This window comes from Vipera berus, assembly GCF_964194415.1.
Source record: "Vipera berus genome assembly, chromosome: 5".
Taxonomy (NCBI): Eukaryota; Metazoa; Chordata; class Lepidosauria; order Squamata; family Viperidae; genus Vipera; species Vipera berus.
The window spans coordinates 87,136,322-87,163,439 of record NC_138207.1 but is presented as its reverse complement, the minus strand read 5'-3'; the positions used below and the strand labels follow the sequence as shown (position 1 = coordinate 87,163,439).

The window sequence follows — 27,118 nt, the reverse complement described above, 5'->3', positions numbered from 1 at the left end:
GTCTTCCTGAAGACACAGTGTGCTACCAATACAAATCATCCTATCTCATAAGCTGGGTAAAACTGCATTTGCTCCCATGTCAACATATATGAGTAGAGTCTGCACCTCTGTGCCACTGTATAATAGATCCATGCAGAATGGCAGAACAGTTGTGGACCTAGAAGAGAAACTGATTTGTTCTCTAGATATTCTAGGACAGGAGTATCCAAACTTGGCAATTTAACGACTTGTGGACTACAAATCTCAGAATTCCTCTGCCAGAATTCTGAGAATTCTAGCCTGAGGAATTCTGGGAGTTGAAGTCCACAAATATTAAAGTTGCTAACTTTGGAGACCTCTGTTCTAGAAGCACAGATGTAAAGGCAGCCCACACAAACCACAACTTTTCTATAAGCGACTGCCATATTCCAAAACAAATTTAAAACTTTACTCCTGGAACCAGGCCATTCAGGTTAGACAGGAAGCTAGCTTTCATCTTGATAGGTTTATCAGTGGTCAATAGGGCATTTGCTATGGGGCTATACAGTAGCTGCATGATGTTCCTTTGCCATTTCTGGAAATCATAATTCAGGAACGTTTTGAGGTTCTCTTCTGCAACAGATGTCAAGCAATGTAGAAGGTTTTCCTGAATCAAAAGAATGATCATTGTGGGCTACTGACTAGATATGAAATTGCAGGATCCAATCTGGGTTGGTCACCAGAACTTTAGTCTTCCGAGTTTTTGGATTGTTCTGGAGCCCATCCCCAAGGAACTTCTCTCTAGCAGCGTGTGTGCTAGAGAGAAGTGCTATCGCATTCTGCTAAAGAGAAGTTCTTAGAGGATGGGCTCCAGAACGATCCGAAAGCTCAGAAGACTAAATCTCTGGTCCCGGGACTGACCAAGGTTGGATCCTGCAACATTACCCTGGGACACGTGCATTTTCCTTCATTCCTGAGATAGGAGATTGTTGTATGCCAAATTGGGGGCGTTAAGGGAACAACCATCCGATAGGCACTGTGTTGAAGAAGGTGGCTTTTGCTGAATGTATTTATTTGTTTATTAGGGAAATTTATTTGCTGCCCATCTTGTATCCAACGACTCTAAAGGTGAACCCCAGAGCTAACTGCTGGCAAACACAGAGTCTGGTATTTCGGTGTTCTCTGTATTCTCCAGCAGTTAGCTCTGGGGTTCACCTCTAGAATCGTTGGATATGAGATGGGCAGCAAATACATTTCCTTAATAAATAAAGAATGCAGAGAGAGGCAAAAAGGTTCCTCCCCTTGGCAGCTGCATGTCTGGGACCCAACCTGACATTTTAAAACAGGATCAAAATAATGATACAGCAATATGGCACCTGCCAAGCAAAAGACTAGCAACCTTATTTGCAAGAATTCCTCAGGACCTCACATAGACATGACAGGAAGTCTAAAATTGAGGGGGTGGGAATGTGTGACTGCACCCTATAATTTATTGCTGAAAAAAAGAGAAAAGTAAGGGTTAAAAAGCACCATTGGGGCTAAAGGAGAACAATTTTTCACTATTTTGCTTTAGGATTAATTGATGATTTGTGATTGATTGCATTCATAGTGGTGGCCATTTTGTCAGCAGGCAATTCTATCTCCAGCAACCATTTTGTAAAGGAATCCAAAGTGTGCTCTCAATACTTGCAATTTTTTTAAACTGGCCATAAGTTGGCTTAGCCCTCTGCTGCCGAATATTTTTTTTCTTATTAGCACATTATTTTGCATACCTTTCCATCAAGAAAAACATCTTGTTCTTGATGGTTGTTATACAATCAAGAAAAACATCTTGATGAAGGGATTTTCAAAGTTTGGCACTTTTTATCTGACAGTCAGAGATGAGTTTGCACACAAGCAGTATTCTCTGCCCCAGTCAAGAGATCTGATACACATGAATCGATGTCCTGGGTAAAAGAATGAAATTCTGCTCTGCAAGTTCTTAAAATGGAGAAAAGCAGAAGTCTGATGACAGTGAAAACAACAGTCCAAATGTTTTGCCTTAGGGATTTAAATGGTTTGGGGCAGTCCTTGTCACACCCAGTGAGGAAACAAACATTTTGAACAAGCCAAGGGACACTGAACACAGGTGGATGTTTACTAGGAGCAGAGCAGATAGGGAAGAGATAGAAAATTTACTTTGGCAAAGAGGTTCTTCTGGATACCCATTTCTGCAAGTTCTACAGATCTTCTGCATTGCCCTCTTGGCATAACGGGAAAATAAATGGTCCGTATGCCCTTGAGCAAAACATGTGGTGTGTAGTTGGGTGTAGAATAGGGTGCTTCCTATTTCAAAACATTTTGGGGCTTCCAGTTTTGTATCTCTGAAACTTGCCAAGACTGCTTGAAAATCTTAGAGAAAGGGGATGTCGCAACTCTTCATGCTGTTTTCTTCACTATTCAGTGCTTGTCAGTTTAAAGTGGGGAAGGAAGCTTGTCTTTTCCATGTAATTTGGCCTTCAGTGGAATTGGTGCCGATCAACCTTCTGTTTAGTTTCTTCTCCAGCATTACTTAAGATTTGAGGGAAATACAAGCCTTCAAAAAGTAAAGCATTGCATACAATATTACAAAATAATAAAGCACCATCTTCCGATGGAAGAAAATCAACTTCCTCCAAACTTTGCTGCCAAAAAACATGTGTCACTTTTAATATTATTCCATAGCATTGAACTAAACAGATTGAAATATGACCAGGACTGTCTTGCTCTAATTTTTCCCCTGCGCCTTAGGCAAGCTGCTAGCTATATCACTTTTACTCTTAATTCTCAGTCTGCACAGCTTTTGATGTATCTTGCAAATTTGATAAAACTACAGAGATAATAAAAAGTGACATGAATGTTTTAAAGCTTCTATGAGAAACCTAGAATTCCTCACAATACTTTATTGCTCTTTTTTCTGTTTCAGCTCTGTACTACACAGAGAATGTCCTGACAAATGTGCAGGCTTCTCCTGAAATGAAGAACATTTGCAAGACTCCATGAACTCTAATTCCAGTGTCACATCTAGAGTTTGATAGAAATGGCCCGGGATGCCAGATCTTCACGATTAATTAAAAAAGAGGAGATAAGCAAAAAGAAACCGAGTCCTGCTAAAAAGAAATCTTGCCAAGGAATAAAAGATGCCAAGAAAGTGTCCTCAAAGAAAGAATGTTCTACAAGCTGTAGAAAATTAATAGAAGACCAGAACGATGGCAAGAAAAAATCCCAAAGACGTAAACCTCCATTAAGTTCGCCATGCCGATTTCTTCGGAGCAGTGTAACCAAAGCCTTTTCTGGAACATCTTGGATGAACCTGGAATTAACTGATAATGTTCTCTTCCACAACCAGCCTCCTTTGAGCTACGGAGGCTTTTCCATGACTCTTCGCAGGAAAACATTTTCCCATAGGCTGTTTCAAGCATCGACAATCACAAAAGCTAAGAAGAGTGGCCCAAGAAAAAGGGAAAAAGCCAGATCAGGAATTTCCTCTGCACTAGAAAGGAAAGAAGTTGAACAGACTACAAGAGCTTTTGCACGAGATTTAAACTTGAATAGTGAATTACCTTCTCCCAAAGGAGACGTGGCTCCGTGTTCTCAGGAAGCAGGCTGGTCCTCTGGAGATGATAATCAAGCCAAAAAGAGAGAGATAATGCACCCCCCCAAAATTTCTGTTTCTAATAATGGTGTGACGGATAATTCCTATAATCCAGGAATACTAGAAGAAGAACACAGATGTGAAGAATTCGTTTCCAGTGAGCAGGCCCTGGAAGATGTGTTTACTAATACCTCAAATGAAATTTTGTCTGAGCCTCTTCTCCACCAATTACACCTTGACTTTGACACTACTTTAAGGGTACAGGAAGATGAATTGGGAACATCTGTAGAAACATACGCAAAGAGTAACCTGAATTTATCTCCTGTCCCCCCAGAACATTTCTGTTCACATTCCTTTTCCAGGTTGAGCCTTTCCTCAGAACAAGACCTAGCATTGCATAACAAAAGTCCAGAGACTTCTCTGGAATCTCATTCCAAAACTGGACATGATCTGGTGCTACATCCCTGTGAATCTGACGCTGCCGTTTTGATTACCTCTGAACTGATCTCAAAATTGCATCTGGAAGACCCCTGTGCGCTGTCGGAACCCCTGAACAAACCAGATGCTGAGCCTCTCATTGCAGGAGAGAAGTATTTGCCGTGTGCCTCTGGATCAGAAGATTGCTTAAAGGAAGCAGACCTTGTAGGAGACCCACCTATACCAGAGGACTTGGCGCTGGTGCCAAGCAAAGAAACACTTGAATCTTCTTCCTACTATAGCTGTGAGCAACTAAATGAACAGTCAGTCTGTGAACAAATTTCTAGCATTTCTTTGAGTAATTTCATCTTGGATGACATTGAACGGACTCTTGAAAAGATTGCTGCAGAAACATTCACTTTAGATTCAGCCTCGGCACCCTGTAATCTAGAAAGAAACACCACTATCCCGGTCAGCAGGGAGGTGTCTGAAGAAAGTTTTTCACAATCTCCTAACGCAAGGCTGAACTTGGGTACAGGGGAGGGGAAAGAGCAAAGGATAGTGCCACCTAACAACTCCATTTCCAGACATTCGGATCCCTTGCCACAGCTGGGAAGAGATGGAAAAATCACAAACTACCCCCAGGATCCCAAAAAATGTAACACCAACTCAGGGATGGCATCTGAGCCCTTATCTTTTGAATCTATAAACGGGGGGTGCCTTGCCTCTTTGCAACCCGTGCTAGAAAAGAAAAAAAGAAGACGCTGTGGAGTTTGTGAACCTTGCCTGCGGAAAACTAACTGTGAAGAGTGTAGCTGCTGTAGGAAACGCAAAACTAGCCACCGGATTTGTAAGAAGAGAAAATGCGAAGAACTGAAGAAGCCACCACCAACCCATCCACTCTCAAAGCAGCCTACAGAGGTAAACTGATTTGTTTTTGGTAGCGTTTGAATTACTGGAATTGGATCTGTGTCTGGAATCTCATCTGTCTTTAATGAGAGATAATAGTTGGATTTCCAATTGTGTGAGGTACACAGAAATCAATACACCTAAAGCAGGGGTGTCCAACCTTGGGCATATCTAAGGCCTGTGGACCTAACTCCCAGAATTCCCCAGCCAGCACATAGCCAAGGTGGGACACCCTGACCTAAAGTTTTGCATGTGAATTCTGTTGCAGAGCAGGCATTAGGTAGAATGCATTTCACATACCTTTTTGAGCAATTAAGAACAGAAGTTTCAAAAGGGGAGGTCAGTTGAATCCTTGTTAGCAAATGTCATTCGAAATGTATCTTGATATTTAATGTTGATTAATGTTGTGAAGGAGATGGTTAACCCTCCACTCTATCCTGCACTATTCTAATAATTGAATGGTGTTTTTGGATTTATTTCAGGATGGTAGCGCACTTTCAGAAAAACCGATTGCCTGGATTTCAAAACTGCTTTTCTGTTTCCTTTTACGTTTTGTCTTACAACCGTTCTCCTGTAGTCTTTTAGAGCAGGGCTCCATTGTCAAGTCTGTAGCTCCAGAGTAAATGGAAAGAATCGCCCTGTTACCCTTCCTTTTACTATCTATCCCAGGCATGTCAAACCCGCAACGTCACAGGACTTTTTCCCCATTGCCGGCAATGGGGTGGGCGTGGTTTTTGGCGTGACGCATCCGGCCCGCAGGCCAGCAGTTTGACATGCCTGATCTATCCTGTTGGAATTGCAGGTAGTCCTCAACCTACGACCACAATTGAGTCCAAAATTTCTGTTGCTAAGCAACACAGTTAAGAGAATTTTGCCCCTTTTTATGAACTTTCTTGTCGTCGTCGTCATCGTAAGTGAATCATTGTTAAGTTTGTTACAGGATTGTTAAGTGACTCTGGCTTCCCCATTGACTTCGCTTGTCAGAAGGATGCAAAACTTGATGATGTGACCCTTGGACATAAATGCATGCCAAGCATCCAAATTTTGATTGTGTGCCCATGGAGATCATAATGGTTATAAGTATGAATAATAGTTATGTTATTTTTTTTTCAGTGCCTTTGTATTTTCCAATAGTAAATGAATGATTGTAAGGTGACAGCTATTCATACGGTACTTTTTTTCTCCTCTCGCCTTAATCTACATTTTCTGTTATACCCAGAAATGCAACTTTTCTACTGTATTGCTGTAACCAATTCAAGGGTGGGAAATCTAGAGCTTTCCATATGTTGCTGGACTACAAGTTCAGCTTACTGCACCATTGGCTCCCCCCCCCCCCGTGATCAGCAACACCTGGAAAGGCAGATGTTTCCCACCTTTGAATATTACTCTATGCTAAAAAAAAACACCTCCTCCTTGATTATTTCCCTTAATTAACAACCTGGTCATCTGGCATCATGATAATTTAGTCACCAGATTTTAAAAAAATAAAATAAAATAAAGTAAAACAATAAAATACCATATGATTTGTAACCAGAACAGAATGATTTATTTGGTTTTTATGCCATCTTCATTGCTGTTATAACTCTCAAAACAGTGAAATGTATGAAAGACTATAAAAATCCTTAAAAGGGGGAGAAAATATATGTCATTTCTGATTCTTTTTTTCTGAAAAGGAGCAATGTAATGTTGTAGTTTATTACAGTAAAAATAGCTCTCTTCAAACAGGAGGGGTTTAATATACGTTTGGGCTCCTTTAAGAGGGAATCAGATGCGATTCTGTGGCATATTGCAAGCCTGGGACATCTCAAGAGATGTCAAGCAGGGATCCAGGCTGCCTCTGAGTTTAGCCAGATGATGGAGCTATAAGCAAATTGGCCAGACCAGCAGGAAGCATTTAGCCCAGACAATAATTTAGAAGGGAAGCTGGTTTTACTTTCCTTTTCTAATTTATTTTACCTTTGCCAAACAGTACCTTGAATTTTTCTGTTCCCTGAGGGTCAATCCTGTATATCAAAAGAAGTTCCACAGCTGATCTAGGAGCCTGAAAGACTGGGAGCCTCCCTGAACCTTGATTTAATCTGAAGTATTTTGCTGGAAAAAAATATGCTCCTATATTGATATTACTCTTTCTATGTCTCAGCTGAGGAACTATTTTTTTCCTCCTTGCACTTGAGTAGCCTATTTAGCCGATAGGAAATGTAGACTCACTTGATTTTGAGCTTCCTTCAACATGATAGATGCTATTAGTGTCTTGGGCAGTATTCAAAGAAGACTTGTGGTAACGCAAGGCTAGGGGTCTGTCAGATTGAATCCATCAATTCAATCTGAATTGATGGAAAAGAATAATCTTTGCTGTAAAGTGTGGATCAGCTGTAGGACCATTCGTGAACGAGAGTGTTATACCACTTTGCGTGAGTGCATTTGATGTTACGCTAAACCAAAATTCATTCATGCATTCATTCATTCATTCAGCTTACACTGTCACTCACTTAACATATGGCTGAGAGTGCTGTACAATTAAAATAACACATTTATTTACTCTACATAATTTATATAGCCACTCCTCTTAAGTAAGTAACTCTAGAAACGTAAAATAGGGATAGTATCAAGATCACGTGAAGGGTTAATACCCACCTGGAATACTATGTCCAGTTTTGGTCGTGATGATAGGAAAAAAAGATGTTGAGACTCCAGAAAGAGTGCAGAGAAGAGCAGCAAAAATGTTTAGGAGACTGGAGGAGAAAACATACGATTAATGGTTGCATTAACTGGGTGTGTCTAGTCCAGGGTAGGCAACCTCGGCTCTTTTATGACTCATGGACTTCAACTCCCAGAATTCCTGAGCCAGCCAAGCTAGCTCAGGAATTCTGGGAGTTGAAGTCCATGAGTCATAAAAGAGCCGAGGTTGCCTACCCCTGGTCTAGTCGAATGAAGGGAAGGACAAGGTGTGACTTAATAGCAATCTTCCAGTGTTTGAGTGGCTGCCACGGAGAAGATGGGATTGATCTTTTCTCCAAAGCACCTAAGGCAGGCATGTCAAAATGCCGGCCCAGAGGCCGGATGGATCACACCAAAACCGTGCCCATCCCATTGCCGACAATTGACTTGCCTGACCTAAGGGCATGATAAGAAGTAACAGATGGAAACTGATCAAGGACTCATCCAACCTAGAACTAAGGAGAAATTTCCTGATAGTGAGAATAATTGACCAGTGGAACAGCTTGCCTCCAGAAATTGTGGGTGTTCCATCACTGGAGGCTTTTAAGAAGAGACTGGGCAGCCACTTGTCTGGAGTGGTATATAGGATCTCCTGCTTGAGCAGGGGGCTGGACTAGAAGACCTTCAAGGTTCCTTCCAACTCTTATACTGTTACTGTTAAAATATCATAAACTGCAATAAGACATAAAGACAATTTCACCACAGCCAATTCAGCAAACAATCAATCTGGATACAGTAGATTTACAAGACTGTAGGTGCTACCTCCTGTTACATTTTGTTACCATAAGATTATAATTTCAACAATTCTTCCTGACTGGGATTGTAAAGCACAGTTTTTGTGAAATGCAGTATATCCCTGAAGAGTATCAGGGGTCACTTCAAAGATGCCAGTTTGCATCAGGCAAACTAGAAAAAAAACATGGCCAGTGGTCAATACTGTGAAAGTGATTTGAGTCCAAATGCTTATACAGGTAATCCTTGATTTACAACAATTCGTTTAGTGAACCTTCAAAGTTACAACAGGACTGAAAAATGTGACTTATGACCGTTTTTCAGAGTTGCAACCTTTGTAGCATCCCCAGAATCATGTGATCAAAATTCAGATGCTTGGCAACTGGTTCATATTTATGACAGTTTCAGTGTCCCGGGGTCACGTGATCCCCTTTTACGATCTTCTGACAAGCAAAGTCAATGGGGAAGGCAGATTCACTTAACAACCAGGTTACTAACTTATCAACTGCAGTCATTCACTGAACAACTGTGGCAAGAAAAGTTGTTAAATGGGGCAAAACTCATTTAACAAATGTCTCACTTAACAACAGAAATTTGGGCTCAATTGTGCTCGTAAGTCAAGGACTTCCTGTATATGTTGTCTTATTAAAGTCCGTAATGAAAAATACAAATTTAATTCAAATAAAGGTTCCTTATATATGAAGAACATATCTTTTTACTTACAGAAAGGGTTTTGGATTCTTACACTCTTTCAAAGAGAAGGCTTTTTCCTAGCTAATTTTATGAGCTGATATGAATTTAGAATGCATCTTAAAGATTCTGCATCTTCCAGAAATCTTGTCCACGCAAGATTATCCACACTAGTCAGTATGCCTTGTTGCTCACTGACATCTTATTTTCTTGAGGTGCAAAATTTTATTGAAGCCAAGGGAATGAAATAATACAAATTTAGGATTGAACAGTCTGAGAACCAGGGTGTAAGAGTGGCATACACACTATCTGTGGTTCAGGCTTGTCTGTCCTGAATTATATGTGACTCCCTTGAAGTAGTTTGTGAATGGTTGCCCTCATCTTTCCTAATATCCGGAGTGTCATAAACAAGTGGTTTACGGTTACAGTTGTAGAATTGTAGTTGGTGTAGAATTAATGCTAGTGTTATTACCGGTTACAAACTGATAAGTTATAGACATTATAAAATGCAAAGATTCATGCGGTGTTTTCAGCATAGTAAAACTGAATCAAGTCTACCCAATCTCATCCTGCTGAAAACATAGTTTATGTTACCTCATAATATCAGTGTCTGATATTAAGTATATAGGATACCCACTCACATTAGATTGGTATTTTCTCAGGCTTGGCAACTTGAAGATGTGCGGACTTCAACTCCTAGAATTCTGAAGCCAGCATATTGGCTAGGGAATTCTGGGAGTTGATGTCCACACATCTTCAAGTTGTCAAGATTAAGAAGCACTGCATTAGATTGTTTTATCAAATGTGTTAACAAGGTAGAACAAGCCATATATTCTTATAAGACAATATGTCTTATAAGGTAAGACAACTTTCTGGTTTCTTGGGTAACCTCCAGGAGTATGTGATTTTCGTCCTAAATTAAGGGAATGGACGGGGAAAAATACCAAAAGGAAAAATATTAAGATTAAAATTGCAAGAATAGGTGAAAATGGCTTTACTTCAGTCCATACCTCCAGTGTTGTAGATGCTTCCAAAATTGTATTGCCCAGTTTTGGTGATGCCAGATTATGGTATGATAGGATTTTCTGCAAAGTTTTGGTGGAAAATGAAAGAAAATAGGCGTGTTTTTCCTTTGACAGATTTAACACACCTAACAAGCATTAAATTATCCCTTCTCCACATAGGGGTGGGAAGAAATATGCACTGCATCCTTAAACAATATCCTTTAAACAGTGCCATGATTTTGATGGCTCTGATTTGCTTTTCCCATATTTCTTGATTCTCTGAAAATCCCCAAACTATAAATCATCTCCTTCCCCTCTTATTGTTTTCATTATTATAGAGTTTAATTTTGCTTTTCTACATCCTTCACATTCTGTTTATATTATTCACCAACTTTTTGTAACCTATTATCAATAATATATCCCATGAGATGCCGTAACTCTCTATGTTTTGGTGAACTGATCTTCTTCGACTGATTAAAAATTATCCACAGGGATTAAGGATCTCAGACTCTCACGGAAGAACATTAACCAGCATAAAAGCATACACAGCCAGATACTGGTCACTGTAATTTTAGTTGCCTCAAAGTGAAGGATTATATATTGGGCACACTTCACACTATTGAAAAATAATACCTAAAATTCTCAAGAGAGAGAGACAACAGCTGTATGATCCTAAACACCCCTCAAATACTGTAAAAGCTGTGCAACTAAGTCTCTGCCAAGAAAACCTTTTTAAGGACAGCTGGTATAAATAGTGTCTCTCCGGAATAAAGGCAAGATCACAGAGTTATGCCTGATTTGGTGGCATTTTGGACAGTATAATATTAATGGCCCCAACACTTAGGTGTGATATACTATCCCCCAATATTTAGGATTTTAACTTGCTCTATCTATCAGATGTCCCTTGAGCTGCCAAGCAAACAGCAGGATCTTAGTTTTGGAATAATACAATTCGAATGTTTCATCTTGACAGCATTCAACTGATATGTGTGGAGTTCCTTTTAAACCAATGGATGTATAAGAGAACAGTACTGCATTAATCACATACAAAAGTGTCGCAGTGTGTTTATTCACTAGTTTTGGAAAGTGTTATGTGAAGCTGTTTAACCAAGTCACTACAGAATTAATATACAAATTAAACAATGCAACTCCACCTTTTCACAGACATTTCTCTGGTGTAATGTCCCTGCACACTGCAACAAACTTTTAAGCTAGAATTTTTATACAGTTTACTCATCAACAATCGCATGCGTCAATCTCGGTGGATTTTTTTAAGTTTGCACCACATCCTTGATCTAGAGATAAAATCAAATGCAAAATTAAATTCATTGAAAGTAGCACATATAACGTGGATCCACCTTTAAGCAATACTTTTCTACTAGATGCTACAAAATGGAGCATCAACTATAATCAGATGCCTGGCTCTGAAATCAAGCTGCTCTTTGGCAATCATATATTCTGACTCATCCCAATCTACAAGTTTATTGCAAAGATGTTTAGCATAATACTTATATCAATCAATATGAAATTATCTGTGGCCAGAGGTGTAAACAGATTCTGGATTTGGGAATCTTGTTATAAATCAGATTGAGGTGATCTTCTATTTTTTATTTTAAAACTTTGTAGAAGCATTGTTACCAGTAAAGCACTGTGTTTTGATTTCCTGGCAAGATTGTTCCAGAGTTTACTTACTTGTCCATCTTGTCAATTACATTTATGGGGAGGATTAATATTTGTGGAAAAAGAATACTGCACTATAGGTGAAAATAAAACTTAATTGTGCATTATTCTATGTAAATAATCTACTGTGTTTCCCTGAAAATAAGACCTGGTCTTATTTTTATTTTATTTTTTTGCCTCCAAAAGAGGCACTATGTCTTATTTTCAGATGCCCTCGCTTCCCCCAAGCATTTCTTTGCTAACTTGATTTCCAGCTGCCTTCCGTTTCTCCATTGCGTTTCTCCACCTTTTGTAGGAAACAAAAGAACTTTGTGGGGCTAAAAAAAAAAGTTTTAATCAGACCTTCCAACTTTGCAATATCTTTTTTTTTTGCAAGAAGTTGGAAGGTCTGATTGAACTTTTTTTTTTTTAGTCCCATAAACGTCTTTTGTTTCCCTGCAAAAGATGGAGAAATGCGATGGTGAAATGCAGTGGAGAAATGTGACGGAGCTGGAAATCAGGTTAGCAAAGAAATGCTTGGGGTAAGTGAGGGCATCTGGGCAGTGGTGCGGCAAGCTCTCCCGCTCTGTAGAGGCGGAGAAATGCGACAGAGCTGGAACACAGGTGCCAAGGCAAATCCCCTAAAGGCGCCAGGAGCTGAAACGGGCCCGTCTCTCCAGCAGCTGCCCAAGCCCACCGGAGGGAAGGCCAGCAGCTACTGAAATGCAGTGGCATTCCGGCTCTGGTGGGGAAGGTGCAGCTGGCATGGGTGCTGCAGTAGGATGCCCACTCACTTCAGCACCCTCCCCAACCCTCCGGGGTTCTACCTGCTGCTTCGGTGGCTGTGGGCCGAGCTGCAAAGGGGGCCAGGTGGCCGATAGCACCAGCAGTCTGAATCGGAAGGGGAGTGAAAGGGAAGAGGTGGGCGGGTCTTAACTAGGGCTTACTTCTGGGGTAGGGCTTATATTATACCCACCTCCAAAAATCAAGCTGGGGCTTATTTACGGGGTAGGTCTTACTTTCAGGGAAACACGCGGTACTTGGAGGATGAACTTGGATAATGCTAAAACAAGTGGATATCCATTTTTAATTCCTTAATGTCAACTGCTGTATTTATTTTGAAACTTATGAGCTGTCTTTTTATTTCCCTATTTTATATTATTGCTTACATTTTGCCTTATAAAGTGCCTTGAGGTGGCTTGACTTCAAAAGGACATATTCAAACATTTCACATAAATGAGTTTGCAGTGGAAGAGAACATCTGTAGCTCAGGGTTGAACTAAAGGTCCTTGGTACTGTTTGAGCTTGGCTGTTTGCCTGACGATGTTTCATTACCCAACTAATCAGTACACATCAGTTGTTCAGAAAGCAGAAGAACTCCATAGTAAATGAAGTTACAGGTAAAGAAGATTAGGACTCTGTCTTCCCCAATGACTTTGGTGCATTGTAGACCTGGGTCATTCTCTTCCATTCTCAATTTGCCCTAATTTTTGGGGAATACAATTGGGGGTTGTCCATTTGGAGGCCTCAGCGAACGTTTTACAGCCCTTCATGTAAAAACGAGTCTGAGCACATCATTCTAAGCTGTATTGTTCTTTGTACAGTTATGTTGTCTGTGTCCAGTTCAGAGTTGGGTCATAGTAAAGAGTAACGTAGCCACAGTCTGAAACCAAATTTTAGTTTGGATTCAGAAATGGAGACGCTCCGTTTGCCTTCAGTTTCTGTTGACTACATGTAGTTTTTACAGCAGCGTTATGGAAGAATCTGCCACTGTCTTCTGGGATGGTGTTTTGATTTTCCATCCTAGCCTACAGCTCTGGGTTTTTCTTTTTTTTAAAGATTTTTATCCTGACTTTTTTTCCCCAAAACTGAAGGTGGCAAATGTGCTTAAGAGGTCTTCCTCCTTCTGTTTTCCCAATAACTACAACCTTGTGAGTGGAATTGGGCTGAGAGAGAGGAACTGACCCAAAATCACCAGGCTGGTTTTTCATACCTAAAGTGGGACTAGAACTCCTAGTCTCCTGGTTTCTAAGCCAACACCTTAACCCAATCTACCAGATTGGTAGATTCTTCTCCAATTACTCACCAAATCTGGTCCTTCTGGGACTATTTCAAGCTGCAGAGGAAAGGCTGAGTGAGTGGATTGTTGGATGGTCAGGTGTGAAACAACTAAGAGGTGTTCATTCCTGGGGTAATACTGATCTAAGCTTGGTATATTGAACTAATATGCCATTGCATTGAAACTATCTAGAAATGAAGTGGGTGAGGTAAGGAGAAATGTTTAGCTGTTCAAATCGTTCCTTTTTCCTAATGGAGAAGAAGAGAAGAATCTAGAACGGGTGTCAAACTCAATTTCATTGAGGGCCGCATCAGCATTGCGGTTGCCCTCAAGGGGCCAGGTGGGTATGGCCAGGGTGGGCGTGGCCTACTGGGTGGGCGTGGCTAGAGTGCGTATGGCCTACTGGGTGGGCATGGCCAGCTCTACATTGTTTGCATCAAGGGTGCCTATGGGGGCCTGGGCAGGAGTGGGACAGATCTGAGGGTCTGTGGCAGAAGGACGGTCTTTGGGCAAGGCAGTGGGTGCCGTTCCCTCACTGTTTCCAGGATGGCTTCGCGGGCCACATGAAACCACTTCGCGGGCCGGATCCGGCCCCCCGGGCCTTATGTTTGACATGTCTGATCTAGAAGGTCAGCTTCAAAGATCAAAAGCAAACCATAGATGGGGTCCATAAACTAGGGCTCCTCAACCTTGACAAGTTTTTAAGATGGGTGCACTAGAACTCCCAGAATTCCCCAGGCAGTACGAGGTGGGGAATTCTGGGAGTTGAAGTCCATCCATTTAAACTTACTAAGGTTGAGAAACATTGTCATAAAGCATTTACAGTTACATATATTATCTGTTCTTATATGAGCCATGGTGGTGCTGTGGTTAGAATGCAGTATTGCAGGTTAATTCTGCCCACAGCCAGGATCCTGACCAGCTCAAGGTTGACTCAGCCTTCCATCCTTCCGAGGTCGGTAAAATGAGGACTCAGATTGTTGGGGGCAATAGGCTGATTCTCTGTAAATCACTTAGAGAGGGCTGTAAAGCACTGTGAAACGGTATCAAAGTCTAAGTGCTATTGCTTATTTGTTTTGACTATTTAACAAATCTCTACCCAAGTTGCTAAGAATGATGGGAGTTTAAAATGGGAAACAATTAGAACAAGGAATTAAAGCGACTCTAACAGGATCCACTTCCAGAAAAGGAGGAAATTTAGCATTTCTCCCTGTCTTTTTCCGTGTTTCTTTGATTATTATTTTTTTAATCTCATTGCAGAGTGGGGTTTTGGTGCTTCACCCTTTTCTTCATATATTATTTCTTTTCCCTCTAATAAACGGCCTCCTATTCTTTTAACTTCTTTCTAGTTGCTTCGCTTCAAGATTCATTTCCTTTTGATAGGGAGAAAAGAATTTTGCAACTTGAATATACGGTACTGCTTAATTTAATATTGTTTCCATTTCTTTTAAGTGCATCAGGAATGCACTTTGTTCAGTCTAATTATGTTGGTAAAATTATTATCCGTGCATGGCTCTTAAGGCCATTGAAATAAACTGAAAAGGCCCATTCGGCATAAAAATACTCTGGATCCTGATTGTCGGGAATGTGCCACATGTTGTTATGAAATTGTTAATATTTAATTTTCATATGACTGTGTGTTTACTGAGCCAGTTTGGTATAGTGGTTAAGGCATCAGGCTAGAAACCGGGAGATTATAAGTTCTTTTGGCTTAGAGAATTTATAGACTGAAGCAGTTTTTAAAAATTATAAATACATTTTTTAAAAACCTTGAAAGTCACACTTCCATTGCAACCTGGGATAGCCTGACACACTGTGCAGAAAGGTTTGGGCTGCCTTTGGCTGCACTAATATGCACATTATTTGATACTTGACACTTGCATGAACAGCATGTGTCAAAACCTCAAGGCTTTCAGTGTGATTTGTCAAACTAGATTAACCGTGCAGCCTAACACATTTACTTGAAAATAAGTTTCATTGTCTTCAGTGTGGCTTTTGGCTTTTTATAGCGTAAGCGCAGGCATGTCAAACTCGGACGTCAGGCAACTTTTTCCCCCTTGCTGGCAATGGGGTGGGCGCGGTTTTAGTATGATGCCTCCGGGCCAGCAGTTTGACATTACTGGTGTAAGGTTTTTCTAAGATTTTTTTTTTCATGCTAAGAGCAGATTCAAGGGTGATAATTGGAGTCATCTAGTATGACCCTTTACCCTTCTCTCTCCACGCCCAAATATTTTGGTCTCCTAAATGGGCTCCACCTGCATTTGAAGGCTTTGGAGAAAACCATCCTGGTTTTGTTCACCGTCAGATGAAATCCCATCAATGATATTGACTTTCCCCCTAAAGCTGTAATCCTTTACATGGTTGAAAACAAATCCTGTTAAAGAAAGACCTGATGATTAAGAAAGTATGCATAAGATTGGGTTGCATAAATTTTCAATTTACTTATAACAAAAATGAATGAATGATTAATGAATGAATGAATGCTATATTGTGCCTTTTCTTTTTTTTACAAAAAGCTTGTTATTTTTTTGAGGGGCTGGGGCATAAATTTTAAAACAGCCAAGCAGTTTACTACATTTCAGGTCGTAAATCTGAATCAGCAAGTTTGGATCCCAGCAATAATAGATTCTTTGTGGATCATCAGAGAGATTTTGGAATAGGAGGTGCTGTTTTGAAATATAAGGTAGACTTTCGATGATGTCATTTTGAGACAGTTCTTCATGGTATCCCTGAAGGCTCAATTCTGTCTCCAGGAGCTTATAGTGCTTATATAAAATTAGGAAACTATTAAAAGATCTGAAGCTGGGTGATGATAAATTTAATGTTAGTTAAGTCTGGGGCTCTCTTGAATGTGTGCCTGCAGAATAATTTTGTAAATTGAGATTGAATTTAGATAAGACTAGACAACCTGTGACCCATAGGGTCATTATTTCAGAGTTATTTCATTACCAGATTCCTCAATGTCGTCAACAAAGGCAAAGCATCCAGTGTGCTTCCTTCACTGGAAAAGTTTTTAAAAATTAAGGAGATATTCAGAGTAGTATCTGCTTTGAAAATAGTCCATCTTCAACTATAGAGCAAACATCAGCAGTTGACCACAGGAAATGTCTCATAATATTTTGTATAAAAGATTTTAATGATAATTTTATGTCATAAAATATTTCATAAAGTGTCAAATTTCAATTCCACAAGAATCCTGGATTTTTGACGGATTCTGTAAGTTAGCCCATTTGAGGTACCTTGATTCAAAAAATTTAATTAATATAGTCCTCACGTACACACAACATTTATGGAGATAATTTGAGTAGCCTTCTCTGTAGCCTTCCAGTTCTGTGAATGTTCTTTTGGCTCTTTACTACCTTATGAAAAAATATTAAAAAATTTTTGAAAGAGGGTTTTAATATGCCAGTATTTAACTACAGTTCTACAATTTTTATTGTAAACCATTAAGTTATTTTGGTAATTGGGGACTAATAAGCCTAATAACCAATGTGTGCGTGTGAATGTGTGTGTGTGTGTGTGTGTGAGAGAGAGAGAGAGAGAGATGTATATTTATCTGCAGCAAAATGTACTTCAGCACTTCCTTCATGTTCTATGTACATGCTTCCTGCCAACTTGCAAATGGTTTTGGTTTAGGAAGAGCATAATTTATGAAGTGGTTTTTTTTGCTTTATAAGAAATATTCAAGCAATTTACCAGATGTCACAAACTCCCAAGCCTTCTGCAGACAGATTTAAAATGTCTTCTAGACATTCTTCTCCCCAGAATAAGATAATCTTGCAACATGTAGTCGAGATTATGCATCCTTATTCTTTTTGAATAAATATTAGTATTTGATTCTGGGTGTGTAGCTACTGCTATAAACAAACAAAAAATATTTTGAAGTATGTATCAGCTATTTTGGCACTTTTGACCTGGGATTGTGTATCTTAACCTGACCTGTTAGACTTGGTAGGTTTTGTCTTTTGTTGTGCTGCCCAGTATAATGACAGCCATAATTAGTAATGGTTCTTGAGTCACCTTCATTGTCAGCCATTAACTAGCAATCTTTGCCATGATTGGGCAAACCAGATTGGTTTTTTTAGGAGGATGGGAATTTGCCATTAAATATCATGTAGTGGTCAGGTAGTGCCACTCTACAAGCAGGTGGAAGGCTGAATTGCCTCCCACCCCTACTTGGCATGTCTATTTTACCTCTTGCAAGACTACAAGAGTTGAAAAATAAGAACAGTAGTGCAACCCTGTTTTTCAGCCAATACCTTTTTTCAGTGTCTTTATTTAGAATCCCAAAAGAGAGGTTAATCATATGTTTACCTTCCCACTGAGGTTTGCATAATGCATAGAGCCATTGTTCAGGTAGGATAATTTACAATAAACTAGGGATGGAAACCATAATTGAGGGGCTTGCTGTGGTCTTGATTTACACTACTCTTAAGGCTTGGATCTCACACTAGGCACACAGTCTGCCATGATTTAAAGCAGTGGTTAATATGAACCCAATCATAGTATCATAAACCACAGATTATAGTTTAGTGTGGTATATGAATAGAGCCAGTTGTAGTTAATTCAGTGTTGTATTAAACACAGTCCAAGATTGTCATGCTTATGTTTGTCTGATAAGAATACACAGTACCAGAGCTTGAAAAGACCAGATTCTGGGACCTGCAGTTATGGAAGTTGTCTTACAGAATGTATTTTTGAAATGATTTATTTATGAAAGCTTCAGTGCCACTTAGGTAATAGACTGTAAATATTTATGCAATTGGTTTGCACAAAACATTCAAAAAATAACCACCAGATTAGTCCGGACTGCCCAGCACATTAGGCTAAAATGTAAATAGCTGATTTGTGATTGTATGTGAATGCATCTTCTGACCTTGGGTGTGATAAGATTATTCAGTTGCAGTGGATTGCAAAGGGCAGCCTTATTTGAAGGGGGACCACAATGGGAAAAGCTGATGTGTAATGTGACATTTTCTTTAAACCACAAAAGCTTTGGAAGTTAATTGAACTGATGACCGTTCGTCCTTTTTTTTTAGGGCTTGGCTAATAAATCCCACGTTCGGTATTAAGTCTTTATTCCAAGTCTCACTTTTATTCCTTTGCAAGAAGTTTGTCGTAGGCGGAGAATGGTTGCCAATGAAAAGTGTACGGCCGTATCGTTCTCAAACCACAACGTAGCAACTAAATAACAAAGAGGTCTCTTCTCTGGGAGCTCTTCCCGAGCCTGCCCTGACATCGCCGACCCTGTCTTGGATCGCTTTTCGAGGCTGCTGGCTGAGTGACAACACAGTCAGCGAGTCACAAAGTTAGCCGGCGGCAGTTTAGCCTCGCCGGTTAACGCTAACCCAGGCGGTGGGCTCCACTCCCTCTCGGAGTGGGAGAGGCAGCCCGGGGAAGCGAGTTCGTCCATTCAACCCGTATCCAGGTTAGCTGCGGGTAAACGTGTCGTGAGAACCCAGCCGAGGCCCGGGAACCTGTTGAGCCCTCAAGCGGCTTGCTCTCCCCGGGCGCCGCGCTCTTCCGTTAACCTGGAGGCGCGGCTCCGGAGGGAGCGCGTGCTGCCGGCCGGCCGAGGAGGAGCCCCCTCCCCCGGTGCTGTCCTCGCCTCACCCGCGCCGGAAACGTGACGGCGGTGCAGCCCTCGCCTTATAAAGTCAAAATGCTCCCGGGGGGAGGCGGCTTCTGAGGGGGGGGCAATCGGAGCCTCTCCCCGGGCGCCCTTTCGACCTTCGCGTCAGGCGCCGCAGCCGAAGACGGGGGACGGAGGGGGGGGGCTTCTCCTGGTCACCTCGCAACACTTTGCTTTTTATTTATTTTTTTGGAAAAAAAATAAAATTACAACAATAACACTCGGCTTCCGCCTCGGAGTCGCCTTCTGCTTCCACCTCCGCTACTCCCCCCACCCCCGCCTCGATTCCCCTCCTCCGGTCGGATCCGCGGGCGAGGGGAAGAGTCCATGTCGTAGCTTGCGCCCGGCCCTGCCGTCCACTCCCGACTGCGCGCAAAGCCCACATAGGAGCCCCTTTGTTCGGTGGGGGTGGTGGTGGTGGGGTGGAAGCCGAGCCAGCGCTTTGGACAACGGCTCGCCTCGCTTTTTTGTCGTTGGCTCGGCCTTTCCTGGAGGTCCTTTCCCTCCTTCTCCTCCTCCTCCCCCCCCTTCTCTCCCCTCACACCCCACTCCCTTTTTCTTATGGGCGCGCGGGCGCGCGTGCGGGCGCGCGCGCGCGTGTTTGTGCGTGCGTAATAATAATCGCTAGGCATGCCTAGCACGTCCCTAGCGTTGGCAGGCAGGTTTCGCTGCGCTCTCCGAGCGGTCGCCGCCGCCGCCGCCGCCGCTTGTGGGCTGTGAAGCACCATGAGCGTAATTTTGCCAAAGCGCGCTGAAGAAGTGCACACACTGCACGGGGTTTTTCTGCAGGAGGAAGCAAGATGGCTACCCTGTGGCTTTCGCTGTGAAGAATGCCGAGCTTTCCTCAGCCCGACTTTGAGCTGGGGGAAAGGTTGTTTATTTCCCCCCCCCCAAAAAAAACCCCTCTTCCCTGGTTAACCCTCTCTTTTTTTTCCCCCGTGGTGGTGCTCGGTCCCCCCCCCTTTTAAGTCGCGGGGGAAGTCCTTGCGTGGTGGTGTGTGCCCGGGAAGTCTTCCGAGAAAGGGGGAAATTGGTTTGGTTGACTTGACTTGGCTTATTCACCCGGGTTGATTTTGCCATTTGATGTCTTTCTTTAGGTGCTAACTGAAAACAAAAGGCCTCAGAGAAGGAAGCGAAGAGTTCCAAAGGTAAAAAAAACAAACCAAAAAAATAATAATAACCCGAAACAAAACCCTATGGCTTGCTTTTATTAATCGCATTTTTATAGGGAAACGGCTCTGGCTTTTAGCCCGACTTGCCAGATGTTGGTATTTTTAGCTAAATGTAAAAAAAAGCTCACTACATGTCTCTTGTTTCCCTGGGATATGGTGCCCCATCTGACACTGAATGTACAAACTGCCAGTTAAAAATCCAGCTGCTGTTGATATTCCTTATTGTTCCATAAAGGCTGCTGGGCTAAAGATGGGTTACAATGGAGTAAACCCGGCTGAATTCATTCAGAATGACTGCTGAGTATATGTGATTAGGGGCAGCCCTGGAAATGATGCCTCGGTTCTTTAAAAATGAACTTCTTTTCAGGCTGCCCTTATCTTAATACCGAAGGTTGGATAATTGTGTTCATGTTCCTTTTGCTATGTTCAGTAAAAACAATCTACTCTTCCGTAAAGTTGACATGTTTCGGGCGATTGTGGTCTGAAACTGGTAAGTAATCTTAAAAGGCATGTTCATCAGTAAGTGACGGGCCGAACTGAAAATGTTTAAATATTGTGGAGTCATAGACCTAGCAAGTGGGAAAACCCCAAGACATGTTCCATGTTCTTTGCATGCACGTAATTGACCTCTATAAATGGCTACCTTGTTCTCTTCAGTGATTCAGGGAAATCCTGCACACGTGCTGAGGAAATCCCTGTTTACGGTGGGGAATCCCCACCCCATAATAAAGAATTTGGGCCCCTCCCATGCTGCGTGTTATTCTAGCCTTACAAAATTCTCACTCTTGGCCAGGGTGTTTCGTGTAGCGCTTTGACGGTGAAAATATATTGCGTCCAACTGTTGGTACGTTTTTTTTATTGGGGTGTTTGCCTGGGTCTCTAGCGTCATGGTATGGATTGGATTGCTTGGAAGCTTGCATTTGTTAAAGTGGTGGAATACAGTATTTATGAGTAGTTTGCTGCCCATGCCACTTGCAAATCATTGTTTAAAAATTGTGAAAATAATTTGTTGGGCAAAATAGTAACCTATAAAGCTGATACCAGTATAAAATTAAAGCAGATTTTCTTTAAAAATGCTTTAAAATGCATTCACTTAAAATCTTCAGATATGGCTGCAATTTGTGTAGACTTATTTAGGCATACCATCTAATAAGTGCACTTATAGGTAAATGACTTATATATTAGACTATATTGTTAAGTACCAAAACTTTCAGGATTCCATTTTCAATGAGAATTGGTAAATACTGCATGTATATTTCTAATACATCTCGTAGCTTTTACTACAGTCATAACTGCATTCTTTTCCAACCTTGACCATTTACCTGTTGTCTTAGAGCTGTGATTTTTGATTGATTTAATGAACCAAAAGATAGTCTTTGTACTTTGTACAGTCTGTATTCGAACTTGGCCTTTACTTTGTTCATATTTTAATTTGAGAAATTGATTTACAGTTCACTCCTAAATTGAAGTTTCATTAAAATCAGTGGATTTATTTTCAACTAAACATACGTTTAGATATTCTAACATTAACAACAAACTCTAATTTAAGGAAGAAAACAATAGATGACTTGCTGTCATTCATAGTTTGCTATGAAAAAAGAGCAAAGTAACTAGTAATTAAGTGAATTAACTTTGCTTTGTCCTGGTGAGACACCTGGTGAGACACCGTTTGGAATAATGTGCCTGGTTCTTAAGAGAAATTGTAAAATGACCTGGGCATTTTTATTTATAAGATTTTTAATCCTATCCTGATTTTCTTTTACTTCTTCCTACTTTCCCCGTAACAACAACCCTGTGAGGTGGGTTAGACTGAGAGAGAATGAATTGCCCAAAGTCACCCCACTGGCTTTCATGCCTAAGGTGGGATTAGCTCCTGATTTCTAGGCCTTAGGCTCTCTAGGTTCAGAGGCCCCCAACCTTTTGGGCACCAGGGAGCGGGTTCTGTGGAGAGAGGTTTTCCCAAGGACCAGAGGGGCCGTGGTTTCATGTGCTGCCTGCATCCAGCGAATGGGGCTTTGCGTGTTTGCGTGGACCGGTTTCTGGCATGCCGTGGCCTGGTGCCAGTCCACGGACCAGGGGTCGGGGACCCCTGCTCTAGGTATATTTAGCCTGCAGAAGAGAATCTTGAGGAGCTGTGGAAAGTAGTCTCCGGATATCTGAAAAGTTCTCATGTAGAAGAGGAAGTAGACCAGGGGTCTTCAAACTTGGCCCTTTCATGACTTGTGGACTCAACTCCCAGAATTCATCTGCCAGGCATGCTTGGCTGAGGAATTCTGGGAGTTGAAGTCCACAAGTCATAAAAGGGTCAAGTTTGAAGAACCCTGAAAGACATTCTCTGTCCCTTGCCCCTCAGGCAGGACCAGAACCAGTGGGTTAACACTGCAAGAGTTTCCTGAATAGATAAGCTTTCAACCAGTGGAACAGGCAATGCAGGAGGTTCATAAGATTGTAAGGAAACAGAACTTCTCCCTATAGCCCCATTGATACGAATTCTGCTACCTTAGCAGTGTGCCCCTTATTGTTTGCTTGGATCCAACCTAGTAAAATTGCTGCCCTTACATGAAGGGGGTGATCTTCACTTGCTGCTGCTAACTCTTAACTAGGGGTACTAATTCCAGAGTCTTGTGGAGTTGGATGGCCTTCTAGTCCAGTGAATAAATTAATCCCATGCTGCTTGAGAGTTCCTGCTTCTGGTTCCCATGCTTTTGCTTCCTGCATCTGCTTGCTAGTTGGGCCCTGTTTGCAATATTTGACCTCCAGTTGTGGGATTGATGGGCTGATGAGCCTTGCACGATCTTATTAGTGACTGAGGCTTTGTGCATGACAACTGTTATGAAACATTAGACAAATTAATCTCTTTGGTCTCCTTGTTACATAGTAATTGGAGCTGTGAGTAGGTTGCTGAAGTTAATACTTTGCAGTGACTCCACTTTGCTTGTTGACTCCATTCCATTTAGAGCAGGGGTCCTCAAACTTGGCCACTTTAAGACTTGTGGACTTTAACTCCCTGAATTTCCCAGCCAGCTGGCTGGGGAATTCTGGGAGTTGAAGACCACAAGTCTTAAAGTGGCCAAGTTTGAGGACCCCTGATTTAGAGTAAGTGCTTGCAACTACTGGAAAAGCAGGCACTCAAACACAGGCCATGATCTACTCACAGCAGCTTCTCCAGTAGAAATATCAGTCTAATGGAATGTCTTCTGTTAGGCTGACGTTCCCCTGAAAATAAGTAGGGTGTCTTAAAATTAAAATTTGGTCTAGAGATTTAAGACACCAGGCTAGAAATCGGGAAACTGTTGAGTTGTAGTCCCACCTTAGCCCAGTCATTCTCTTTCAGCCCAACTCACCTCACAGGGTGGTTGTTGAGGGAAAATAGGAGAAGGAAGGTGTTTGTTTGTTGACGTGAGTTATTTATGAAATTAATAATGGTAGAATACAAACAAATAACAGGAGAAATGGATGAACCCACAGTTGATGTTGTTGGGTTAGTCTTATTAGGCATAGAGGCTGATAGAATGCAATCCAACGTTTATCCAATAGCCAGGTGGAAAGAAATGTTAATCATTGTCTAATAATTGAGTTGAACCATAACCTTAGCACAAGGTTTGAGTTCTTAGAATGCATTCTACAATATGAGTGTAAACAAATGTCTGGTAATTCCTATTTAGCCTAGCTGGCGGAGAAAACACTAATGCTGTTTTCCAGGAACTCCAGGAGTTCAAACTAGATTTAGGCTCTGTTCCAGTTTGACTGGATGATCCATACTAAGAAAGAGATAGGGGAAATATGATCCTGTTGTCATCTTGGATTTCTTAAATGTTTTTTTTTATTCTGTCAATTATAGTTGTCAACGCTGCAAACGTTGACATGTTTTTTGCAGTGACAATATAAGAGACAGCCTTGCATTTTGTTTGAACTGTCTCATTTATCGGAACCGTGACAATAGTATTTTCTTTAGATGCTTGCAGAAAATAGACATGGCACTGCTTATAGATGCCTTTTTATTCATTTAGATAATGGAGAATTTTGCTTGGCCCTTTGGGAATTATTCTGTGAGGGGCATTATTATTTAGGAAATGAGAAGAATTGTGCATGGATTTTGTACTAAGTGCCATTAGTATTCTGATAATAAAGGTAAAGGTAAAGGTTCCCCCGCACATGCGTGCTAGTCATTTCCAACTCTAGGGGCCGGTGCTCATCTCTGTTTCAAAGCCAAAGAGCCAGCGCTTGTCCGAGGACGTCTCCGTGGTCATGTGGCCGGCATGACTTAGACGCCAAAGGCGCATGGAACGCTGTTACCTTCCCACCGCAGTGGTCCCTATTTTTCTACTTGCATTTTTACGTGCTTTTGAACTGCTAGGTTGGCAGAAGCTGGGACGAGTAACAGGCGCTCACTCTGTTACGCGGCACTCGGGATTCGACCCGCCAAACTGCCGACCTGATCGACAAGCTCAGCGTACTGAGCCACTGCGTCCCTTTTTATTCTGATAATACCCAACCTTTAAATGTAATAGTTAGGACGGGTGGGGAATAGTGCTTGGTAAGATGTCACATCCCTGGATTGATTACACTGGTTACTGGTTACAGTAGTTTCCAGGAACAGTTCACTTATTTTTTTTATTTATTTATAAACCGAACAAACATTAAATCAATAGCAGTCTACATCACAGTGCGAGGAAGAATAATATTGGCCCGTTACATATAAGAAAAAGAACCATAAAGAAAAGAAGAATAGTTCAATTAAAAGCTCTTTTTAACATCCAATTATACCATTGATTCCAAGATAAATAGTAATCTGTGTCCCCTCGTCCCCTCAACATCATAGTAAGCCGATCTGATTCTGCACAGTTCATTATTTTCTGTATTACTATTTGGTCGAGTGTGCTAACATCCATCTTCCAATATTGGGCCTACGCCAATCTTGCAGCAGTGGTTATATGTAGCAACAAGTACCACGCCGTTCTGTTTATATTTTGTGGTCTTATCCCCAATAAGAATACCTCAGGACACAATTGTATATGGTACCCCAACATCTCACTTAGCCATTTCTGAATATTCTTCCAGAATTTCATAGCCTCTCGACAGGTCCACCATTGGTGGAAATATGTGACTTCTTTGACACCACACTTCCAACAAGTTGAGGATGTTCCCGGGAACATTTTGGCTAGCCTGGCCAGCGGCAGATGCCAACGATATGCCATTTTACATATATTTTCTTTATATGCTATTGACCGAGTTAATTTAATGTTCTTAATCCAAATTTCGCTCCACCTCTCGGTATCTATTGAACAACCTAAATCTCTCATCAAGGCATGGACCAAAGTCTTCGCATCTTCTTCATCTTCTTCCATAACCATAAAAAATTTATAACATTTAGATAAGATCATCCGCTCCCAACAAAATCCTATCCAAGGTATGGAGCTCTCGGCAAATTCCGGGCCTCTGTCTGTCCTTCATGTATTTGCTACTAATTTGCATATAAGTCCACCAATCAAAATTTAGCCCTTGTTCCTGAAGTAATAACTTTGTTTTTAAATTCCCATTTGAATCTAATATTTCTTTGTAGGTCAACTTTTTCTCAAAATTGTATAGTGTCGGATAAATCACAGCTTCCAGGGGTGAGGTCCAAAGTGGCACTTTATTATAAGTATTTTCCTAATTCCGGCCCAGGTCTCAATCAAAACTCCACGTAAGTAATGCCTAGTAAAATATTCTGGGAGTCTACCTCGTTCCCACCATAGGTGGGCGTGCCACCCCTGCTGGAGATTGTGACCTTTAATTGCCAACAAACGTTTACGCGCCAATGTGACCCATTCGCGAACCCATACCAGGATCGCTGAATTATAGTAGTATTGCCAATTTGGAACTCCAAATCCACCTTGTTCTTTCGGTTTCTCCATCATTTTTAATCTAATTCGGGGTTTCTTGCCCTGCCAAATGAATCTACTAGTACTCCTATCTAAATTCCTAAAAAGTTTTATCCAGTCTAACCGGGGCCATCTGAAAAAGGAATACTAATCACTTATTATGATGTGGGAAGACTTCTGTAATTTGGGCCTTGTTTTGCAAGAATGTCTACATCCGTGTGATCTGTCCTAACATTTAGTTCTTCAATGGGGCACCACACATCTGCTTAACAGCAGCAGCTAAAATCTGTTTTTCCTCCATGGTGGAATTTGGTGCTGGATTTTGAAGCTAACGCTCAACTGGCTTAAAACTTCCTGTTTTAAAGTTCTTATGAAGTGTTTTTTTAAAAAGTTTTGTTAGTTACATTTTGATAATTATTATTGTATGTGAATAGCTGTTAGCTATGTAAAGCCACTAATGGCAATAGCAAGAAATAAAATTTTAAAAAGCAATAATTTGTTGAAGGTTACTGAAGTAATATATTTATATGTTGTAAAGTACTTTTATGAGGTACAGTAATTTTGAATTTGTAAGCTGGGCAGATTTTATTTAAATAAACTACATTCTCATCTGCATTGTGATGTAAATCAGTAACTAAGAAAATTTAATATATCATAATTCCTCATAGAGTCTTGCTGTCTGATGTAACCA

At 41.2% G+C, this 27,118-nt stretch overlaps 1 protein-coding gene across 1 annotated transcript in view; it reads left to right on the top strand.

Annotated features, from left to right (window-relative positions):
* Positions 1 to 27,118, top strand: part of TET1 (tet methylcytosine dioxygenase 1) — a 96,693-nt gene that overhangs the window by 3,699 nt on the left and 65,876 nt on the right. The window contains exons 2-3 of the mRNA XM_081329241.1: positions 2,903 to 4,909; positions 20,489 to 20,539. Coding sequence (XP_081185367.1) covers positions 3,017 to 4,909; positions 20,489 to 20,539 — 1,944 coding nt within the window. The 5' untranslated portion in view covers positions 2,903 to 3,016. The remainder of the gene's footprint in view (positions 1 to 2,902; positions 4,910 to 20,488; positions 20,540 to 27,118) is intronic.